Raw genomic sequence first — 23,910 nt, forward strand, 5'->3', positions numbered from 1 at the left:
GGGTGGTATCTCTTGGGTGTATCAGTTGTCTGCTTATACTGATGCAGAAATCCATTGTAGTGGGAATTTTGATTCAGGAGAAAAAAAGGATGAGAATTTCTTTTGCTGCTCAGGATGTACATCTAGCCAATTGGATGGGAGAAATTTTCAGTTTCTATTTACTATTTCTATCTCTATTATAGGATGCCTTGTGCTGTTCTTTTTATTTAGGTTACTTGTTGCCACTTAACAGGTTACCTCTATTGATCATGTGTAAGGTTGCTCTCACTAATCAGCACTAAGTAGACCGAGTTGTTGCTTAATAAGTTATGATCTCAATTAAGCTCACGAGCAAATAAGGATTATTTGACACTGACCCCGTACTGGGTCAAGTCAGCTTGGCTTCCGTGCAACATGTATTTTTTTCTCTTTATGTCAACCTGTCACATTTCCCAACAAGTTAAATCTGGAGATGGAGTACTTTAGGTTATATTTAGTTTGGAATTGAATGAATTGTAATGTTCATATACTCCCACTAAGTATAAATTGGATGGAAGATTAGGGTTTTTTTTTTTTTTTAATTTCTCATGAATTGTAATGTTCGTATACTCCAACTAAGTATAAATTAGATGGAAGATTAGGATTTTTTTTTTCATAAAATCAGAATAAAAATGAGACATCTTTCAATCAAATGATAAAATTATTAGGACTTTTATTTTTATTTCACAGTACAATCCTTTTTAATCAAATATATTTTTAATTCATTTGTCAATCTAGTATTATGTTATAAAATTGGCATTCGGCGAATGTATGGTTAGATAAGGACAATAAGAGTCTATTTATTCTCATTATTTATCCTTGTTATTTACTTGAGCTTCATCAGATGCTTGACATTTAGAAAAGATTTGTAGTCTTCGATGATGCACCAATAGAAGATGGAAGTAGATAATATCCGAATCAGTATTCATATTTGTTAAAAAAAAAAGATATGAATATGAGTAGATAACTCGGTTCGTATTTGAATATCTGAATTTATCTACAATCTTTTATAATTTTATATAATATTTATTAATTTTTTTAAATATAATAATATAAATATATTATTAATTTGATTTATTATTTATTTAATAATATTTTGATTTTATAATTATAAAATTTAATTGTTCAACTTATATTTATAATTATATTTATAGTTTCGATATTCGAATTGTATCTGCATCAATTTAAAATAAATATAGATATAGATATTTATATTTGAATGATATTATATTTATATTTATTAAATAAAATAAATAAAATATAAATATTTTGATACCCAATTCGCATCCGATCTGATTACAGCTCTGCAGCACGAAAGGGAACAATGAATGTTTACAAAGGCGTTTGCAGCATGAGTGACCCGATTGGACCCAACCCTATCTGGTTCATCCGATTCTAAGAATCAAGTTACGGTTTGACCCTTTTCAACCCCAAACTAGGGTTTTAGGGGCAGCGGCAACGTTAGACAAAGAGGGAGCAGCAAGGGTCGGCGGAAACTCTCCTACTTTCCCCGCTCTCTTGTTATCACTCCTCTTTCATCTCTATCATCATCATCCTTGCTCTCCTCAAACCAATCAATGGTCGCCACAACAACGAAATCTACTTCGTCTTCGTTCTTCTCGGATGATCAGCTGGGAGACGTGGGGAAGCGGTGGACCCCTCCTCAAGTGGATGCGGTGCGGGCAGAGCAGCAGCAGAAGGCCCAGCTCCTCGACCCGGACGACGACATCCTTACATCGTCATCACCCTCAAGCGCGTCCCTTCCACGTCCCGCATCAAACCCTACCGCATCCCCCTCCCCCACCCCCTCTACGAATCTCCCGCCACCTCCATCGCCTCATCCTTGACGGACCGGACTGCCCCGCCAACCGCGTTCCTCTCCTCCTCCCTCACGCCGCCGCCACCCTCGACCACGCCCCGCTCCCTCTCCCTCCCCCTCGCCGACGCCATCCCCCTCTCCGCCCTCCCGCCGACTACGCCCCTACGAGGCGCGCCCGCCTCTGTGATTCCCACACCCTTCTCGCCGACCGCCACCGTCGTCCACTCCTCCCCCGCCTCCTCGGCAAGCACTTCTTCAAGAAGAAGAAGCTCCCCCTCCCCCTCAACCTCTCCCGCCCCGGCTGGCCCGAGCAGCTCCGCGCTTACCTCCGCTCTTCCCTCTTCCACATCCGCACGGGCTCATGCAGCGGCGTCAAGGTCGGCCGCCTCTCCATGACCCCGACCAGATCATCGACAACGTCATGGCCGCCATCGAGGGGGCCATGGCGCATGTCCCCAAGAAGTGGGCCAACGTGCGCTCCATCCATGTCAAGGCAGTCAACTCCATCGCCCTCCCCATCTACCAGCGCTGCCGAGCTGGGCCTAAAGATTGAGGTGCCGGTGCCGCGTGCCCCTGAAGAAGGATGAGATGGACCAAGATGTTGAAGAGCCCATTGGAGAAGCAGAGGTAGTTCAGGAAGAGGAGGAGCCAAAGAAGCAAGATGTTGAAGAACCCATCGGAGAAGGAGAACCTCTTCAGGAAGAAGAGAAGCCAAAGATGAAGAAGAAGACAAGGGAGGTGATGCCAAAGAAGGGAAGGAGGATTCATGAAGTGCAGTACGTGGATTCAGACGATGATCTTGATTCTGGGTATGAAGAATTTTTAATTGGTGAGAGTGTGGATGAGGGCATCATGGAAGAAGAGGGAGGGGAAGCAAGGATGGAGGAGAGGATGAATAAGAAGAAGAAAAGAGTAAGACTAAGGAGGGTGTGGAGGTGAGTATAGGAAAAGAGAAGAAGAAAAGGAATCAAGAAGATGCTAGTAGAATGATGAGGAGGAAGGTAATGACAGGAAGGGAAGGATGAATCAATGGTGGATGTGGCAAAAGGAGCTGAAGAAGACAGAAAGTTGAAAAGGGAAGAGGACAAGAAGGCAAGAAACATATTAGTGTTGATGATGAAGTGGCCGATGAAAGTTATGATGTTGGTAAAGATGGTGGTGTTGATATTGGTTCTGGAGACAATGAAGAGGACAAAGTGGGTGCAAGAAAGAAGATGAAGGTGGCAAAGAAAGATGCTAATGTGAAAAAGGGAAGGGGAAGAGAAGCAAGAGTGATGGTGGTGAAGAGGATGATCGTAATCACAAGGATGATCATGCAAAAGAAACTGATAACAGAATGGCGGAAAGAAGAAGGTGATGAAGGAGACTGAGGAGAACAAACAGGCAAAAAAGGAAAAGGTTGGAATGACAAAGAAGAAGAGCAAGACAAATAGATTGGAAGATAAGGAGGTCAGGAAGATCAAGAGGAGTAAGGTGAGACACGACACCATTTGATTGATTTTCAAACAAGGTAGTGATTGATTTTCTTTTGAGATCAATTGGTGATTTTGGACTAGTTACTGTTTAACACTGGCTGTATTTCATGGTCTCTTCTTCAGGTTTTGGTCTATCCTATCCAATTTAGATGGTCAAACTTTAGTTAAGGAGGATTATTATTATTATTATTTCTAGTGAAGAAAGAGGTCTTTTGTTGCTTTTATTCTATCCTTTATCTTATGTAGTTGGTTGAGTTAAAATTATGAGAGCAGTTGGAGCTTCTATTGGCACTTATTTGATGAGTGGTGTTTGACAAATTATGTATGTCCTTAATTACTTTTTCTCATGTTATTTGAGAGTGGGTTATTCATATTTATTGACTAGTGATTTATTTTTTGATATTTTACTTTCACAATGACATTCTATTGAACAAGAATTCTTATTGGCTCTACAGTTTGAAAGACTAAGCCGATGCTGGCCTAGTAAATATGATATTTGAATGTTGATAATGCTGATCCCTTACTCAAACAAGCTTTGTCAAGTTATATATAAACAAATCCACATTAATACTCTTTGGACTTGTTTAGGATTTGGATTAGGTTGGGTTCCATGCAGGCCAAGCCAGGCTCACAAAAATTTTTTTGGACTAGCCTATGGCCCAAAAATTATTCCAAATTCTAGCTCGAGTTTGGCTTGAAGCCTAATTGAGCTGGCCTGGGTTGAGTCCCAAAACCCTCCTCTCTTCAGTGCAAAATAGGAGATAAAGATAGAGAGAGAGTGTAAGAAGGGGAGGGGAGAAGAGAGATCAAGAGAAAGGAGTGAGAGAGAGAGAGATCATGATGGAGAGGTAGGAGATTTAGTGGTAAAGATATTTGGAAGGGGGGAGAGAGAGAGAGAGATTAGGAGGGGGAGAGAGAGAGGAGATAAATAGAGGGGAATCGAATGAGAGAGATGAGGAGAGGGGGATGCTGGTGAGAGAGGGGGGCATGCTGGGGAAGGGAAGAGAGAGAGAGGAGCTTTGGGTGGGGCAAGTTTAATTTTAGGCTTAGATGGGCGACACTAGATATTAGCCTTGGTTAGGATTTTTTCAGGTTCACATTTCATTCCTAACTCTGACTTGATTTTGCTCAGGCTAGACCTAGAATCCGACTGTAGCCGGTCGAGCCCGAGCCCATTTCTTGTCCTAGACTTGATGGAAAAGGAGATGATTAGAAACTTCTTATAAGTTTATAAAAAATTATCTTATTTTTAATCTTTTCTTGCCTCCAAAATGAAAAGTTGGATTGCTCGAGGTTGATGTAGTAACATTTCTACTTAAAATTATACTTTATAATGCGGTATATTGGTTTTCGAGGTCAAAATGTCGACTCTAGCGAACCTTCATAAAGTCAAATAAGGAGAAAATGAAAGAAATGTTGATTTTTTATTGTTATCTCACCATATTTTTTTACTTTAGATGGAAAGGCATGTAAATTTGATAAGAACTTGAAATGAGACACTCAGAAACTAAAGAGTTTGGAAGAAAGGAGGAATAGAAAATTTAATGATCTTTCATGCTATGGTCAGTAAATATGCTTTAAATTTATCTTAGAAATAAAGAAAGAAGGAAGAAGAGTTCAAATTTTGGCAGATTGTTGAAGAAAAGGAGGGGGACATCCCACAATGATCATTAGTAGATCATATAATTATTAAAATTACTTTGTATAAAAATAATCTATTTTCACTTTTCATTTATATGTTGTCACTTCAGCCAACTAGACCAAGATACGCTTGGGAGGTCTAGCGCTTTGAGGCGAGATGCGCTAGAAAAGCGTTCGTCTATGTGAAGTAAGGTGCTAAAATTAGAAAAAAAAAATAAAAAATATGATATATAAATAAATAATAATTAGAGATAACTATTGTAACATGAATTACCATATAATTAACAATTTAAGCATAAAATATATATAAAACAGTAAAATGCTCAACTAGTTCAAGATAAAGTATATGATAATAAGCCATAGACAGCTCTAAATTCATGAATGAAACAGAAAATATATTCTAAAGTTCATCAATGGAGTCTAATAAATAAATAGAAAATATAAATAGTCCTAAAGTAGAATTATATAAATGAAACAAAAAAATAAACAGCTGTAAAGCCTAAAGTTCATCAATGGAATCATTAGATTCAGTTTCACTTGTATAGTTGTCATCACTTTCATCTTCTCATCAATTGGATTTATATCTTTCAACATCTTCTTCTATCTCATCTGAATCAGCCTCTATCTCTTCAAGACTAACTTTGCTATATTAATTGATCACTCCCTGTTAGTAATAGAGTTGAGAAGTTGAATGGGTGATTTTTAGTTTTTTTATACTTTTCAACCATTAAAAAAAATCATCGTAAAGTTCACTGAGGTGCTAAAGGCAAGCGCCTGGTCTTACAGAGAAAAATCCTAAAAGGCGCTAAAGGTGTGCGCTTGAGTGAAGGGGCATTGCTTGAAGCATCAAGAGGCAATGATCCCTTTTGTGCCTCGCCTGAGTGCCTGAGGCCATCTTTTGGCGCCTTTGACATCACTGAACTAGACTACTGATTATTAGGTAATCTACCAACCTATCTGCCCAAGTTTTGTCTCACTTGGAATCCAGTAACCTACATAGTCATCTTGAATCTCTGCAGCCAATCCATCACAGCTTTAGCATCAAAGAAAGTAGAAAAGATGAATATGGAAAAGGATTTGCTTACCCTCATTAGAAGTGTACAATTTCCTTTTCCATTCATCTTGGTAGTTAGCCTGTAGGCTGGTGCACAACTATGGGTAGCGCACCCTCAGCAATATAGGCTGCATGGTTGCTAGCCTTCCTTGTGCAAACAACATAATGCCATGCACATTCAGTTGGGTATTCGATCCAAATCCGCTCCTTTTTCATATGTTCTCTGTGTTTATTATTTCTAGATGTCTCCTTAGGTGGCAATGAGACCTTCTTTCTAGATCTCTCTGTTAGTCGCAATGGATGGAAGATTAGGGTCTTTTTTTTTAAAAAAAAAAACTTTCTCATGAATTGTAATGTTCGTATACTCCAACTAAGTATAAATTAGATGGAAGATTAGGGTCATTTTTTTTTTAATTTTTTTTTTTCATAAAATCAAAATAAAAATGAGACATCTTTCAATCAAATGATAAAATTATTAGGACTTTTATTTTTATTTCACAGTACAGCCCTTTTAGTCAAATATATTTTTAATTTATTTGTCAATCTAGTATTATGTTAGAAAATTAGCAATCGGCGAATGTATGATTAGACAAGGACAATAAGAGTCTATTTATTCTTCATTATTTACCCTTGTTATTTACTTGGGCTTTATCAGATGCTTGACATTTAGAAAAGTGTCTGATTTGTAGTCTTCTATGATACATCAATAGAGGGTGGAAGTGGTGTAGATAATATCTATCTGAATTCATTTTATATCCTCAGTGTTCATATTTGTTTAAAAAAAAATAGATATGAATATGGATAGATAACTATCCGATTCGTATTTGAATATCTGAATTTATCTGCAATCTTTTATAATTTTATATAATATTTATTATTTTTTAAAAAATATAATAATATAAATATATTATTAATTTGATTTATTATTTATTTAATAATATTTTTGATTTTATAATTATAAAATTTAATTGTTCAACTTATATTTATAATTATATTTATAGTTTCGATATTTGAATTGTATCTGCATCAATTTAAAATAAATATAGATATAGATCTTTATATTCGAATGATATTTATATTTATATTTATATTTATTAAATAAAATAAATAAAATATAAATTTTTTGATATTAATTCATATTCGATTTGATTACAGCTATGCAGCATGAAAGGAAACAATGAACCTTTACAAAGGAAACAATGAACTTTACAAAGGCGTTTGCAGCAATCCGATCGGACCCAACCCTATCTGGTTCATCCGATTCCTCGTTTGACCCTTTTCAACCCCAAATTAGGGTTTTAGGGCAGCCACAACGTGAGACAGAGGACAAAGAGGCGAGCAAAGCCGTCGTCGGCGGAAACTCTCCTGCTTCTTCCCCGCTCCTCTTGTTATCACTCTTCTCTTTCATCTCTATCATCATCATCCTTGCTCTCGTCAAACCCATCAATGGTCGCCACTGCAACGAAATCTTCTTCGTCTTCGTCTTCTCGGATGATCAGCTGGGAGACGGTGGGGAAGGCGGTGGACGCCCTCCTCAAGTGGATGCGGGTGCGGGCAGAGCAGCAGCAGAAGGCCCAGCTTCTCGACCCGGACGACGACATCCTCTACATCGTCATCACCCTCAAGCGCGTCCCTTCCACGTCCCGCATCAAACCCTACCGCATCCCCCTCCCCCACCCCCTCTACGAATCTCCCGCCACCTCCGTCTGCCTCATCCTCGACGACCGCGACTGCCCCGCCAACCGCCGTTCCTCCTTCTCCTCCCTCACCGCCGCCGCCACCCTCGACCGCGCCCGCTCCCTCTCCCTCCCCCTCGCCGACGCCATCCCCCTCTCCGCCCTCGCCGCCGACTACCGCCCCTACGAGGCGCGCCGCCGCCTCTGTGATTCCCACGACCTCTTCTTCGCCGACCGCGCCGTCGTCCACCTCCTCCCCCGCCTCCTCGGCAAGCACTTCTTCAAGAAGAAGAAGCTCCCCCTCCCCCTCAACCTCTCCCGCCCCGGCTGGCCCGAGCAGCTCCGCGCTTACCTCCGCTCTTCCCTCTTCCACATCCGCACGGGCTCATGCAGCGGCCGTCAAGGTCGGCCGCCTCTCCATGGCCCCCGACCAGATCGTCGACAACGTCATGGCCGCCATCGAGGGGGCCATGGCGCATGTCCCCAAGAAGTGGGCCAACGTGCGGTCCATCCATGTCAAGGCAGTCAACTCCGTCGCCCTCCCCATCTACCAGGCGCTGCCCGAGCTGGCCTAAAGATTGAGGTGCCGGTGCCTCGCGTGCCCCTGAAGAAGGATGAGATGGACCAAGATGTTGAAGAGCCCATTGGAGAAGCAGAGGTAGTTCAGGAGAGGAGGAGCCAAAGAAGCAAGATGTTGAAGAACCCATCGGAGAAGGAGAACCTCTTCAGGAAGAGAGAAGCCAAAGATGAAGAAGAAGACAAGGGAGGTGATGCCAAAGAAGGGAAGGAGGATTCATGAAGTGCAGTACGTGGATTCAGACGATGATCTTGATTCTGGGTATGAAGAATTTTTAATTGTGAGAGTGTGGATGAGGGCATCATGGAAGAAGAGGGAGGGGAAGCAAGGATGGAGGAGAGGATGAATAAGAAGAAGAAAAAGAATAAGACTAAGGAGGGTGTCGAGTGAGTATAGGAAAAGAGAAGAAGAAAAGGAATCAAGAAGATACTAAACAGAATGATGAGGAGGAAGGTAATGACAGGAAGGGAAGGGATGAATCAATGGTGAATGTGGCAAAAAGGAGCTGAAGAAGGTCTATCCACTCATTAACTGCTGAAGGTTTTTATTTTCTCTAGATGTTACCTGAGTGAGTTAGGACTTGCAGTTGCTTTACTCATGTCTGAGTTTTTGAAATCAAAGACCTTATAGTGGAATGCTAATTTCTGCTGGTGTTATTGATAAACAATGCTATCTTTGGAGAAAGCATGATTCCATATGACTAATAGACTAGAATGCAGAATTACTACCATAAATTAGTCTATCATATTTTCCTTGCGTTGGAATAGGTTTGTTGAGGGATTGACATCTGGCTTGCTTTTGGTTATTTTAAGGATCTAAATGCCAGTCAATATCGTAATTCACTGTATGGTATATACTGCATGCCACAATTTTCAACGTGAGAACTGTCCCATAAAAGTGTCTATAGATAGTTCGTTATTGCATTACAGTAGCATATAGGCCGATATATTTTGGCATTTGGTCATAGTAAATTAAATTTGCATGAACTTAGCCTAATTCCATTATTTCTTGTGGGCATATTTTTTATTTTTTCCCCAATTTGTTGTTTGATTTGTGGAATCCAATATAACACTGCCTTCATTGGCATGTGGGCCAGAATTATATAGATAATGTTGCATGTGTGCTCGTCAACTCAAAGACACATTCGATGTGCTTTCAGATGTTGTAATTGTTCATGCACCAAACATTATGCTTCAGTGTTTAAAATATGTGTACCTCTCACTGGAAGACAGTAAAATAGTCTTGATGCAAAAATTAGGTTTTCTAATGCAGCACACCAGCTGTGTATATTTTGGTACTATAATGAACTACTGTAGGCAGTCAGCTTTCCATTTTGTTTTTTATTTAAATTCATATCAGAGAAGATATTAAGTTGCAGTACTATCTCCAAGAGAGCACCAGCTTCCACATTCCAATAATGTGAGTGCACATCATTGAATTCCAGTCACATGTGGCTGGACTCCAAGGCTCTGACAGTAGTAGGTGATGTATCTGTGCTGGTGTTTGCAGATTGTATATATGGTATGGCATTATAAGCATATGGTGTTTACTTCTGAAAAACATAGGTATGATATATGATACTATAATTCCTTGGTTGACTTCCTACAAATTAGAGCTGTATTGTGGCTCTTCTGGTATAGTCCTTAAGGTTCATTTTAATTTTTGCCATTGAGTTTTGTTATGTAAGTAATAACTCTTTGCATCAAAGGCCAATTCTTATATTGTCTTGTAGTCTAAAGCTCTAGCAGCTAATTTTTGAGATCTTTGAATCTACAATGTTGAATAGTATCATATTTTTCTTTCGTCAAGGTCAATGAGCAGTTTTCCCCTCTTTTTTAATAAAATAACACTTTTCTTGATTATCTAAAATCAGTTTTGTTATCAGAATCTCAATTTATGCCCCATTACAGTGAGTGGTCATGTTTAGAAGATAGATGCGATGTTGTAGATGACATGAGGACCATCTTTAAGGTGCTTTTGTTATTATCAGGTAGCAAGAATTAAGAAAGTCAACTTTTGAAGTTTTGAAGCTTTTATTTTGTCATATCTAATCATTCATTGACATTGCTATCTTGCCACTTGGTGAGGTCATGCTTGTGTATCCTTTTCAAATCGGAAGGCTACTTTGAAAAGAGATGAAGATTGTGAAGATGAACCCTTGTTTTGATATCAAGTGGACTTTGAGGAAGAATTTCATGAACTAGCCCATGCCCCAATACAAAGGTGAATGTATCATGGATGATGTTTGAAAAATACTGTTTGTGGTTGCCAGGCAGCCATGGTGCTGCGTAGGTAGGGAGTCAAGAGGTCAAAGTGGTCCACGAATAACATATTCGAAATACTTAACAATATGATGAAAAATTTAAAAATAGTTTTGTCTAAGAAATGAAACATTTTCTGACAAGCAACATATGTTAAGTCAATGGCAAGTACGAATTTTTGGCAACATTTGGTGCTGATTCATAAATTGATCTCATCCTCCATGTTTGACAATGGTTTAGAGCACAAGGCTGGGGCAAGGCTGCTGTCTTTTTGAAATCAGTCAAGAATAATATTGTAAAAGATGAGTACGAAGGAAAATGAAGCTATTCACAAAGGTGAAGCTTTTGTCAGAATCCTCTTGGCAATGTTGAACCACGAAAGCTAGCACATTGGTCAAATGCTTCAGAAACATCGAAAGCATGATGGCAGTGTAAAAAACTAAATATTCTTTAGGGGCTATGGAAGCCACAAGATCAAGATGATATATGCTTATCTCAAAAATCTGCTAACAAGATAAGTATTGAAGTTCAGTCTAAGAGATCTTAACATTGAATGCAAACTTTGTACAACTAATGAGTACTCATCATCCATTATCAGTTTACTGGAAGGACAAAAAATGAGCTGATTGCATTTACATCAAGAGCTGATTGCATTCACATCAACTTATTGGGGTCCAAGTTCCTATAGCAATGGAAGTGATTATTAGTGCCAGAATGGGTGTTTGGGCTTGTCTTAGTTTGCATTTATGTGCCTTTGTATTTTAAGAGTTTCAGTATCTTTTGGTTTTAGCTTGCTGTTGACAACAAATTTCATATGGCAAAATTTAAACTTTAGGAAGCTGCATGCTGAGATTGTTATTCCATATTTTGGTATTTCAATGTTATTTTTTTCTTCACGTGTAATTTAGACTAAGGTTTTAAATCTGTGGGACGGGGCTGTTCCAGTTTTTTCATGGAACGGGACGTGCCGCCGTCCTGTCCTGTCCCGATACTTGGGACAGAGGATGTCTCAAGACATCCCAATTCTTAATTGAGAAGCTGGGATACTAGCGGGACGGTCTGTCCCGACACATAGGATGATACTCTATCCCGGTGTCCCACGGGACATCCCGCTCGGATCTAAATCCTTGATTTAGACGGTACTCCATTTTAACATTGTTGTTTTCCTCTAAATTAATGAGATTAGGAGTTTTTTTTGTCAATTCATATGTTAAGTTGGTTTTAAATGGCTGTGATGTTTCTGTTTGTAGTTTAGATTGCTATAAGGGAAGTCACTGTATACTTTGGCATGCCTTGAGGCTCAAACTTATTTGAAATCCAGAAGTGTGGCTCCATAATTGATCAAAAATAACATTATTGTGGAACCACCCTTGAAAGAAAATCTTCATATGTTAGAATCAAGCACAACTAACGGTGTATTGCAAGCCACTAAGATTACATGAAATCTTGTTATAAAATCTGTATGCCATACTTTACCTTCAAAAATTAAATTGTTTCTTCTTTGACATTCTTTTGCATCATCTACTTTCTGTTACTTAATGGCTAATATCTTAAATACCAGGCATGCTCTTGATTCTGCATTCACTGGTTGCAGAATCTCTGTTACATCACATTTTTCTTCTCATAACCTCTGCCATCACCAAAATCATAGGGCTGTTTTGTCGGTCTTTTTATTTTTATTTTTATAATCAATGATTATCATCATTGTCACATAAAATGTTAAGAAGAAAACCAGTAATTATGCCTAACTTAATTTCATCCTTCCCTTATGTTCTGCACATAGCAGGACATCACCAATTGACCCTGCATTATCTTGACCTTTTTAGCTAATCAGTGCATGGGATATGGCTTGCTAATGTAGGAGATCCAATTTCTAAATAGCTAATACCTACTTTACAGCTTATATTGGTTTTGGTTAAATAATATCAATAAATATAATCCCGTTCATGGTCTCATATTGACTACATTTAACCTGAAAAGAATTTAAAATAAGTTACATTTCCTTTCTGTTAAAAACTTATTATACTCATAACTTGTATCTTAACTGTATGATTTTTCCTTAACTTTCTGTTTCCTAGCAGAGCTTGTAGATGCCTTTTATCTTAATGTTGTCTTTGGTAACATGATATATTTGTATTATCACCTTTTATGTCCTAGTAATTCAAGCAACTTTCTAGAGTTGATTAATTTAGAATTATAGATAGGTTAGTGGAGAATGTATCATGGACTTTCTAGAGACATTATTCAATAGAGCATGTGGGATGAGCATGACAATATAAGGAAAGGTAGCTGAATAGGACAAACAAACAAACAAAGGCTTATTTATGACAGTTGTAAGCGTGGCAATTTATAACCCAACCCATCAACCTAACCCACGAATGATCCATTTTAAAGAGATTTGGGTTTAACATAAATGGATTGGGTCATAAATGGGTCAACCTATCTAGACCTATTTATTAGATGGGTTGAGTTCAAGTTTAGACCTTTAAACTGTTTAACCCATTTTGACTCTTTAATGATTAGGTTGGGTCCTAACTCGAACCATTTAACCTGTTTAACTCGTTTAACCCACATTGACCCGTTTAACCTGACGTGACTTGTTTAATAAATGAGTTATGTAGATCGGGTCAGGTTGCCTATTTAATAAATCGGTTGGGTTTAGATTTGAATTTTTGACCGGTTTAATAAATAGGTCAGATTTGGGTTAACAAATTTTTGACCCGATCCGCATTTGACCGGATCTGTATCCGAGCTAACCCAATCCAATACCCCTATAGAGTGGTGAACTTTTATGTTCCTAAGGGTACCCTTTCCGATTATTGACTTGAATGGAGGTGCAAAAGTAGTTTTTTTTTTTTTTTACCTTTCATTTCATAAATTGAAAAAAGTAGCATCAGGTGTTTTGGCTTGATGATTTGGATTTTGAACTAATTTGAGCATCAATATGAATGATGTTCTAAAATTTGTTAAGTAACGTCGGACATTAGAAAGCAAATATGCATTTATCATTTGTTTATCTGTTAGTCTGTCAGCAACATTTTCTTTTACTGTTGGGTCTTGTTGGTATACCATGAAGATTTGTCAGAACCTTGTTTAACTCATTGATGCAACTATTACTTTTTAAATTTGTGATGCCTTCTTGTCAATTGCTTGCTCAAAATTGGGAACGTGTATCTATATTGACATTGAAGTTGGGAAGTTTTAACTCATGCAGCTTTAAACTTCTTGACTGCAAAAGGCTATACATACACATGTGCATGGAGTGTAGACATGTGTCCACGCACATGTGCATGCTTACATATACATAGACATAAACCACATATATGATGTGTACATCAGTATATTCTTTTATTTAATTCATTAAATAGGAAAAAGGTATCAATATCATCAGCATGACATTAGAGTCTAGTGGTGGGCTTGAGAGTTTAGAGATACAGATAGTAAAACGACTTCTGAAGATATAATTTCAGGAGGCCGTAAAGAAGGTAATGTGAATGGAGTCTTATTCTTGTAAACAGAAGGGAAGTTCTTTTCATTTTTGACCACCTTTAAAAACTTTGGTGCTTTGCATCCTTGATTCTGCAGACTTGCAATCCTAATGTTTGAGCTAAAGAGCTCATGCATTTCCACATAATACATCCCTGACAGCAAAATGATCCTTATTATTGCAACAGCAGGTCAATTCTTTTTCACTTTTGACCACCTTTATAAAAGTTGGTGCTTTACATCCTTGATGCTGCAGACTTGCAATCTTTGAGCTAGAGGGTTCATTCAGTTCTACATAATACATCACTGACAGTAAAGTGATCCTTATTCTTGTACCAGCAGGGCAATTCTTTTTCATTTTTGACCACATCATTGCTGCACCAAACTAGCAGTCCTAATTCTGATCTTTAGAGCTTATGGACATAATACATCCTTGATGGTCAGTTGAATCAAACTACTTGCTGTTCATTTGTCTATGGAATTTTTAATCTTAAATGTAGTGCAAACTTCAACTGAACACATGAGATGGATGATTTCTACAAAACCACTATATGCAAATCAGCTTAAACGCTTCCTCAAGTTGCCTGGTTGATGGTAGGATGAAATACGACGTGTCAATTTTTTTTCATCTTTTTTATGTAAGAATTCCTTAATGATTATGGGCTTCTGGTGCAATCTGATTCTATGTCATGTTTGCACTTGTTTTCCAAGGCTGTAGAATCTGATTTCAGATCTAAAGAGGAGATAAAGGTCACTATAGGCAGTACCATGAAAGGTTAAACCTATGGCTTACAAAGATAATCCCCATTTGAAAGGAGAATGAAATGACTAAGGAACAAAAATCGATTACGCTTAATGCAACTCAATGTTTATGTGGTTACGGTGTTCAAATGTGTATTACGATACTAATTGCCAAGGATTTGCTCTCATTTCTCAATTTTTTGTAGTAATTCAGTATAGCATTCTTTAGGACCGTCATTTAAAATTTAGTAAAAAGACAAAAATTGTTTTAAGCATCATTAACACGAACCATACTTTAGTGTATGTTTGTCACTAAAACCCCATTCTTTTAATGATTATCATCTCTGAAGTAGCTAAGCTGACAAAAGCAAGACGCTTTGGGACCTAGAGTTAGCTTTGAAACATGTGCTTGTATGCATAAATATGATATAGATTTAGAAGGGCTGGAAGTTCCTTTTCTTGTTCATTGATAATTGTAATAATCCACACAAAGAGAACTTGGAATGTTATGTTCAACTTGGATCACGCAACTGGCTAACGTGCATTGAAGGGCTGTGCATCATCGGCAGTGAGCATAGATTTAGTTTAATCTTTTAGCTTCCTCAATCTTATCTTTTAGTTCTGTTTAATTTTTAGTTCTAGTTTTTTTAATGAGTATGGCTGAGACTAGAATATCCTGCAGTTGTTTGGAACGTTATATGGGCATAACTTAATAAGCCACATCAAGTGTTAGTTTATGGAAGTGAAAAACAGGTGAGGTTTTAGGTTTTTGCTCGAAGGTGTCATGTTCTGGGTTTCTCAGTTTTGGGGGTGATTGGAAATAAAGTGTTTCTTTTCCAATGGCCATCCAATCCGTTACTTCTATCTCTTCTCTTCTCTTCTCTTCTCTTCTCAGTCCTTCCTCTTCTTCTTTCCATGTCCTCCTTACTTTCCCTTCATCCAGTTTCCTTGCTGATAATTTGATTTCTGACGTCTTTTATTTTTATTTTTTGCAATATGAATACTATTACTTCTATATCTTTGCATACATGTTGATGGAGTTCCAAGAACATGTTATGATGCGTTTGGTGGATGCAGGACTTAGGGATTTTTATTAGATTTAATTTTGTTGTCAATTTATTATATTTTACTTTTACTTTTAGTTGTTTTCAGTTTTTTGATAGGTTATTCGAGGATGGGTATTAAAAGGTTTCAGATTTATTTAGCTTGATGGGTCTAGCTACTGTAATGATATTATTCACATGATTTGCTTATGCTATAGTAACTTTGAGCAGTAATCATGCTACAGTAATTGCGAATGTTGCCGTTTACTGTTCCAACTTTTTTGGTGTTTTGATTTTATTACTTGGTCCACATTTTCCTGCCGTAACATCTCTTGTTTGCATTTATTCTATTGCTGGTCAGTCAGTGATTGTTATGCAATGCTGATTGTGTTGCGATGTCTTTTTGTGCAGAAGCAGAACGTGAAGATATATAGTATGATAGTTGATAAATTATCTACAATAATAGGCCAATCAATATTAGTCAATGAAATGATGAAGTTTGAGAGTTTTGAATAAGGTATGCCAGTAACTGTGGTTTTCAAGGCTTCTTCGATTGAAATAAGCAAAATGATGTTGTTGATCATTATCTTATCCCGGTTCATTGCAGCGACGGTGAAATTTCAACTGCTAAGCTCTATGGTTTGGTCTAGCGGTTTGAGAGGATATCCAAATTGTGTGGCTTGGAACAAATTTTCTGCTTTTCATAATTGAGATTTACTTTGATTCCTCTCATCCAAGTTGAATTTAACATGTGTGGTCTGAAGAAGTATTATTTCAGCATTTTCGGAACTAATCATCATGTTATCTTATATACAGCCAACATATTTGCGCATGTATGCAATTCCATGTTTTCCCTTTATGGGTTTGCATTTAAATACTTATGTATATGTGCGTGTGTGCATTTGTCGATGTCATGGTATATAAAGTTTAGAATAAGATGATGCTATTTATTATTGATGATATATGGTCCTGTACATGGATGATAAATCATTATGGCTGGTATATTTGGTGATAGAAAAATGATTATAAAGTGGATGAAGCATTGTTTTAGAAGATATATATTTTATTTGTGGATTTTTTTTATTTAAATAGTTTTTTTTTTTTTTGATGCATTCAACTATGTGCGGTTCAATCATTAACCAAACTGGTTACATTCTGGCTATGGATGAGGGTAAGCTTATTCGTGAAATAAAAGGTTGTTGATGGGATGTGAGGATATTGACATGGGGAATCTGCAGAAATTATGGACCCCACAATTTTCATCATTTTAAGGATATTAAAAGTTATCGTTTTGTGGGTGCCAACTGGCTCAGTTGTCAGAGTCATTGATTACCGAAAACGGTGATATAACAGTGATATGGCTCTGGTTTTGTCGGGTTTTCTATCGATTTAGTATTAATTTTAAAAAAAATTATCAAAATATTTTTTTTAAAATTATTATCAAAATATTATTTAAAATAAAATCATCAAAATAAAATTATCTTACAATACGATAATTTTTATGCTGATTCATCATTTTTTCTATCAGTTGAAAAATAAACGATATGAACCGTTTTATCAAGACAGTTTTATGTCTATCTTATAATTGAGTGTTTTTATTAGTAACAGAGAGAAGAAAGGTGGTGGAGATTGAGAATCAGTGAAAAAAAAAGAGATGAATTAAAAAAAAAAAGGGAGAATCATCTTGAGTTTTATAAATCATTCTATCATTGATAAGCATGATTATTGATCTAGCAATCCTTTTTTTTTTTCATTTTGGTTTATTGGACGGCAATCCTCTCTTTTTCATTTTGTTTTCTTCGCAGTCATGAGGCAAATAAAGTCATCTTATGATGGGATGGTGATTTTTTGATGAATAATATTTTACAAAAATAAGGTGCCATTGTGCATGTGATCTCCAATACTATGTGCTATCAGCTGGTTGATCATGTTTGGCAATAGATGCAAATGCTGTATCTCCAATAAGCCCTTCCCTAGCCTGTTAGTAAATGAACATAACATAGTGGTAAGCTCTTTCCTTTTTGATGTTATTATGATGACCACATTTATGAAATCATCTTCATTATGTCTGCAGGGAACCTCTTTGCATTTGTGTTGTTTGCCTCACCGATGTAAGTCCACCCTTGACATTCCTTTCTTGGTTCCACCATACAGAACCATGTCATCGACACATCTCTTTATATTTGATTTCTTTCAGACCTACGTTCAAAAGAATTGTCAGAAACAAATCAACAGAGCAATTCTCAGGGTTACCCTATGTGTACTCCCTCTTGAATTGCTTGATCTGCATGTGGTATGGTCTGCCATTCGTGTCCTATGGCGTAATCTTGGTTGCCACAGTCAATTCCATAGGCGCTGTTTGTCAGCTGGTCTATGTGACCCTCTTCATTATATATGCAGATACTACAAGAAGGGTAACTTCATCCCCTTTGTTGTTTGGATCCGCTTGTATCATGTTTATGTCATTTATTATTTTCCTCTGATTTGTTGTGCAGCTGAAGATGTCTGGATTGCTGATAGCAGTTCTGTGTGTTTTTTCTCTCATCATATATGTCAGCCTTGAGTTGTTCGACCACCAATCACGGCAAACTTTTGTTGGATATCTTAGTGTCGCTTCTCTCATTTCGATGTTTGCATCCCCTTTATTCATTATTGTATGTTTTCTCCTAGTTCTTTGGGATGGAATTTATGTGTGAAATGTCATAACCTCATCACATCCAGTGTTCATAGATTAGTGGTAATGTTTAGGCTTCTTTTCATGCTTTGTTCATCAGAATTTGGTGATACGGACAAGAAGTGTTGAGTTCATGCCTTTCTGTCTATCACTGGCAACCTTCTTAATGAGTGTATCATTCTTTGCATATGGGTTGCTGTTGCATGACTTTTCGTATATGTAAGTATACTGCTAAATATTATCATTTTACTGGTGCTATTATTTATTTTTCACTAATTAGAGTCCTAATACAATAGAAGATAGTGTTCTCAGCATTTTTTTTTTTTTTTGTAATTTTGTAAATTAATTCCTTATAGGCTTAAATGTGAATTCCAGGTTCCAAATGGGATTGGAACAGTCTTGGGAGTCATACAATTGTTGCTATATGCATACTATTGCAGGAAACCAAGTGAAGAATCTAGGCTTCCATTGCTTGGGTCACATGGATGACTCTGCTCTCAAAAAGGTCGAGTGTACAAAGCATTGTTTCTTTGTAATTCTTTCATAATTTTCTTTGGGAATCATGTATTATATATTCAGGTGTGGTTTAAATATATCAAAGTTGTGTACCACCAGTCTATATCTTGATGTCAATTCCTGTAAATTTTTTCTTGTATATGTGCACCATTCATATGGGGCATCAGACATCCATGCTTTAGTAGATTCTTCAATTATATTGGAATGAGTTCCTGGTTTGTTAACCAAGCTAGTCATTTTTGAATGATATGAAGCAAGAATGTGCTCGAATAGCTTTGAACTGAATGACAGAGAACAGTAATATACTTTTTTTATTGTTGTTGAGTTCTCTAACTGCTTCATCTATAAATTTATTTATAGTTTCATTTCATTTTTATAAATCTTACATGCATATGTTTTGGTTTCCATACATGTATATTCATTGTGTTCTATTTTTATCTGTTTCTGTTAGTGGAAATTGTCACTATTTCTCTATAACCAAATTATAAAATGTCACCTGGTGTAAAAGGGTTCAAAAACATGCACATACATGATGCTACAAAGAATAGAAGTATTGTTCCTGAAAACAAGGGCCATGATGGTGCTGACAGGAAGTTTGATGTGCATTGCTTTTGCATTTGTAGTTGTGTTTGTTCTTTAAATGCTGACATAATGATATGGAAGAAACATGTTATATTGTGAATTATATTTTATTTTCTGATCTTTTGTTTAGGAAACTCTTAGGGTTTGTATTAGACTCCTATTTTAATTAAAATTGGTCTGGTAAAATCCGACTTTAGGGATATATGGTCAGGCAAGTCATCAAGTCATTAAGATTTGATTTATTATTACTATTATTATTATTATTTTAGCTGTTTTCTATGTAAGATTTTGTGGACTTCTGGATTTTGCATTTCAAGAAATATTTTAGGCATCCATATGGATAGATTACTTGGTTGTGCAGACTCTAGTTTATGCCGTGAAAAAAGGCTGTAAAAGGACATTTAGGCTGGCCACTAGAAGCATGCTACATGGTTTGTTATGAAAAGAAAGGGCCTCTTTTGGCCAGATTTGGTCCTTGTACCCCCTCCCCCCCTCTCTTCCTGATCTCCCTTCTAGATCTCTACTTAATAGTATACAAATTTTTGCATGCATTTTACTGAATTTAAGTTATAGGTTGACTAGGACCCTCTTGTCTAGCTTGAAATCCTCTAGAAATTTTTCTTGATGAAGGAGAATCATTCTTTAGAAAGTTTAAACGGATCAATCTTCGCCTATAAAGTCAAATTCATGGTTTTAACCATCACTACCAAGTTACTAGCCTTTTATCAACAACCAGCATCAGCATTCGAGATATTAGCAGTATCTCATTCCCTTATTCTTCATTGGAGCTGATGGAATCTTTTGAACCTCTTCTAAGTGAGCCATGTGTCTAACCTCTTGTTCGCATGTTGTGACTTGTTATTTGCTTATTTTGTTCCCTACTCATTATTCCTCTTGTAATAATTAGGCATTTATTTAGGACAAGTGGGGATGCCAACCCTACCTTCATGCTTGAAGCATTCAATTTCCTCTATTATAACATGAAGTTTTCTCCAAAATATCCTTGCTTTGCCATCTAGCAAATTCCATAGAAATGAAACAGTTCTGCTTTATTTTTTGGATACTCAAGAACTAGTGCATGCTGTGTAGATTCTCAACTTGAGAGCTATCTTAAAGGCTTCTTCTCTGTACGCCCCTTGAGGTGGCAATCTATCGCTTCATTCCAGCTACATTGCCTGATTCGAAACTTGTAACTACTTTTGTCTTCATATTCGACAAGAAATAGTTCAAGTTGATCAATGTTGGTAAAATTCTCCAGTCAGCCAAATTCATGCACCATGCATGACAAAGAATGATTACCGAACATATTGAACACAATTTAAAAAAAAAAAAAAAATTTAAAGAAGGCTAAATTTTGTTTCAGGAAGTTATATGCAGAAAAGAACATTAGTCTCTAAGAATTAGGATCCATTTTGTCCTACACCAGGTGCAGTTTGCTTTAATCATTGTCCATGACAATTTCGAGCATTTCAAAACTCTAGAAAATGTAGAATTTTTTGGTTATCTTCTAGCCTTGTGCTATTGACATCAACTCTTCCAGTTGCATCCAACAAAAGGATCTGCAGGTGCAAGAACCAAATGCCTCAAGATGTGAAGTTTGTGTTGTACGTCTCCCTTCTCCATTCTCTTTGATGCTATTCTCTTCACTATCTTTTTATTAATATAATTTAAGATGTTTCTGAAGGAGAAAGCTTCGTAGTAACTAGATGTTCCAGTTGATTATTATAAACTTGCAGCACTTTAAACGAAGTGGGTTGTTCTGCTTTTCAGCTAAACGCCATTTTGAGAACCCAAAGAGTACTTTCACACCTTTTCTCCACAAACATTACATCTGCTATGGAACGTTAGGCAAGTAATTCCTTCGTTGAAGTCGTGCAAGTAACTTTTACTTCAACATCTTTTTATTTGTCTTTGCCCTTTAGGATCAATGACATTTTTTTATCAGATCCTCAATCTCCTTCTTTGTTGAGAAACCCTTCTTTGGATTTAGAGTAAAGCTTTAAGTTTGAAGGCAACCATCCAGCTTCTACTACTGCGTTGGTCAACTTTATAAATCCTTCTCCACTAATTACTTCTGTTTATGGCTATGCCCGCTATCTTTGTATGACCATCATATTATTGTTGAGAGTAACTCCTTAAAATCATGTTGTAGGGCATTGAATATGGGTAGGATCGCTGCCTTGGTACCAAGCTGAAAGGAACCTAAGTCTGTATCAAGAATATTTTGAACTAAAAGGATGAGAAAATAAAAAAGAGAGAATGAATAAGAATTTGATCACTCCAAGGGGATCAAAATCTCCCAAAGCCTTTAGGCTACTTAATTTGACTAATTCATTGCTGGAGATTGTGGCCTTTAGGGCACTATATATTTATAGGCACCAATTACTTGTCCAACAAGAATAAGGATATGGCTCTAAGGTGAACCAAATATCCTAGGCTATTGGATTAATTTAAAAAGGAAAGCAAACTAATAAACCTAAAATAAAAAAGAAATCTAATCCTACAAAATAAGAAGTCCCATTATTTGACTATAAGAACTGAAGACTATTGCATGTGATTTAAAAGATGTATCAATCTCTGCTTCTTAGGGCTTTCTTTTAAGTCCGATCAAACTTTAGAAGAGAGAGTTTTTTGTTCTCACCACTGTTCCTCATCACAATCATCTCCTCCAAGATCATGATGAAAGCAGTATAGTGATGGCAATGGTGACTAGCTATGGTAGCGGTGATTGTTGTAGTGGTGGTGCTGATGGTGGTGCTAGTGGTTCTTTATGGTGGTAGTGGATGTGATGATGGTCGTGCTGGTGACGGTGGTTGTGGTCATGTTAGTGATGATGATTGTGGTTGTAGCAGCTATAGTGATGGGGCACAAAGATGGTCCTAATGCTTGGTGGTTATGGTAACATTGATGATGGTGATTATGGCAGTCATTTAGGTAATAATGGTGGTGATTGCATACTGGTGATTTTGTTGATGGCAGCAATGGTGATAATAAGATTGGTAATGGTGTTGGTGGCAGTGATTATCGTGATGCAGTGACATTGAGGTTGTAGGGGGTGGGGGATCATTCCAAAGGGCATGGAGTGGGGTTTTGTCACTGACAATGAAGGTGCAGGGCAATAGGAGCAGAGGAGGTGGTGGATAGAGCACATTGTTCTTCAAGAGAAATTTAGAAAGAGAATGAAAGAAAGTGCAGGCTTTGGTTATGAACTTTTAATTAAAACCATGTTTGTGATGCCCCTTTATTAGTGATGCTTATTCTTTGCTCATAAGTATTTTTGTTGGCTTTGTAGTGTTATATAGTGTTTGCTATTTTGAAATTTCCTTCCAAATTTTCATGGCAGATTCAAAGATTTTCAACACTTTTCAAGTCCTTTTTTGGGAGAATCTTGTCTCTCTCTTGATCTCTCTCACAAAGTTTAGTCCCATATGGTATAGAGACCTTTTCTAAAACCTCCATCTAAAAGGGCGGGGACTCGAGCCCATTGGAAGCTTGGAAGATTGATAAGGAAACCTTGTAATTAACATGCAAGAACAGGTTTGGACTTGGGTAATCCAGGCTTAAGGGCCTGTGTTTTATTATTATTATTATTTTTTATCCATTTTCAATTAGGTTTTAATTTTCTAAATGGTTCTTTACTGACAGTATTCTTTTTATTATGTTTTTAACTGTTTTGATTGTTAGATTGATGTCTTCACTTCTTTGTATTAAGAGCGATCCATCTGTCCTCTCCCAGAGGAGTAAGGGAGACATACCCAACATTAATTTTCCAGCATCTCTTTTACCATCTTTTAGTGGACAATCTGTACCAAAAAAAAAAATCTAAAGGTTTTCTCGTACGAGTTCCTCAGAACTACCGGCATGCTAGCGCCATTGGTGTAGATCAAGTATGTTGTATCTTGCAGGGAAGCTGAGCCTACAACTCGTGCTCGTGAGATGGTCGGGACTTTCGAAGATAATTGTCACATCTCAAATCCGAGATATAACACGATCATGCTACTGAGGGATGGATCCATAATAACACGAAGCCAAAATTCATCTTCTTAAATATAATAACAGATGTATCATAAATAAATATAATAATAAAGTTCAATTCAAATATTTAATTAAACCAAAACTGGTTCAGAGCATCTAAATCCAAAGATGAAATAATCCAAGCCTTAAAATTCATAATGACTACAATCCATAAACATAAACTGAATTTCTAGTACAAAATTTTTAAACTTGCTTTGCTGATCCTTAAGTCTGGATTCCCTTTCCATCAGTCCTAGCCTTATTTCTCTGTACATGAAAAAGAAAACAAAAAGAATATGAGCTACACCAGCTCAGTAAGTAGACTTTCGCTTC

The 23,910-nt window shown here is 37.1% G+C and overlaps 1 protein-coding gene and 2 pseudogenes across 2 annotated transcripts; all 3 read left to right on the plus strand.

Annotated features, from left to right (window-relative positions):
* The first annotated feature begins 1,595 nt into the window (after positions 1 to 1,595).
* Positions 1,596 to 23,910, plus strand: part of LOC140858513 (uncharacterized) — a 33,256-nt pseudogene continuing 10,941 nt past the window's right edge.
* LOC140858515 (uncharacterized) lies at positions 7,263 to 16,523 on the plus strand (annotated as a pseudogene).
* LOC140858516 (bidirectional sugar transporter SWEET2a-like) lies at positions 17,419 to 19,205 on the plus strand. 2 transcript variants are annotated; one of them, XM_073259317.1, is made up of 6 exons: positions 17,419 to 17,796; positions 17,866 to 17,902; positions 17,989 to 18,205; positions 18,287 to 18,445; positions 18,566 to 18,684; positions 18,841 to 19,205. In XM_073259317.1, the coding sequence occupies exons 3-6, from the start codon at positions 18,080 to 18,082 to the stop codon at positions 19,010 to 19,012; spliced, it is 576 nt and encodes a 191-aa protein (XP_073115418.1). In that variant the 5' UTR covers positions 17,419 to 17,796; positions 17,866 to 17,902; positions 17,989 to 18,079; the 3' UTR covers positions 19,013 to 19,205. The 2 variants fall into 2 exon arrangements, with proteins under 2 accessions (XP_073115418.1, XP_073115417.1); XM_073259316.1 differs by having other exon boundaries at positions 17,419 to 17,902.

Source organism: Elaeis guineensis, chromosome 6, assembly GCF_000442705.2.
Source record: "Elaeis guineensis isolate ETL-2024a chromosome 6, EG11, whole genome shotgun sequence".
NCBI classification, from domain to species: domain Eukaryota; kingdom Viridiplantae; phylum Streptophyta; class Magnoliopsida; order Arecales; family Arecaceae; genus Elaeis; species Elaeis guineensis.

Coding starts and splice junctions, on each gene's coding strand:
- LOC140858516 (XM_073259316.1), top strand. CDS start 17,856: ATGTCTGCAGGGAACCTCTTTGCATTTGTGTTGTTTGCCTCACCGAT. Junction 18,446..18,565: donor CATCCCCTTTATTCATTATT/GTATGTTTTCTC, acceptor TTTGTTCATCAG/AATTTGGTGATACGGACAAG. Junction 18,685..18,840: donor TTGCATGACTTTTCGTATAT/GTAAGTATACTG, acceptor TGTGAATTCCAG/GTTCCAAATGGGATTGGAAC.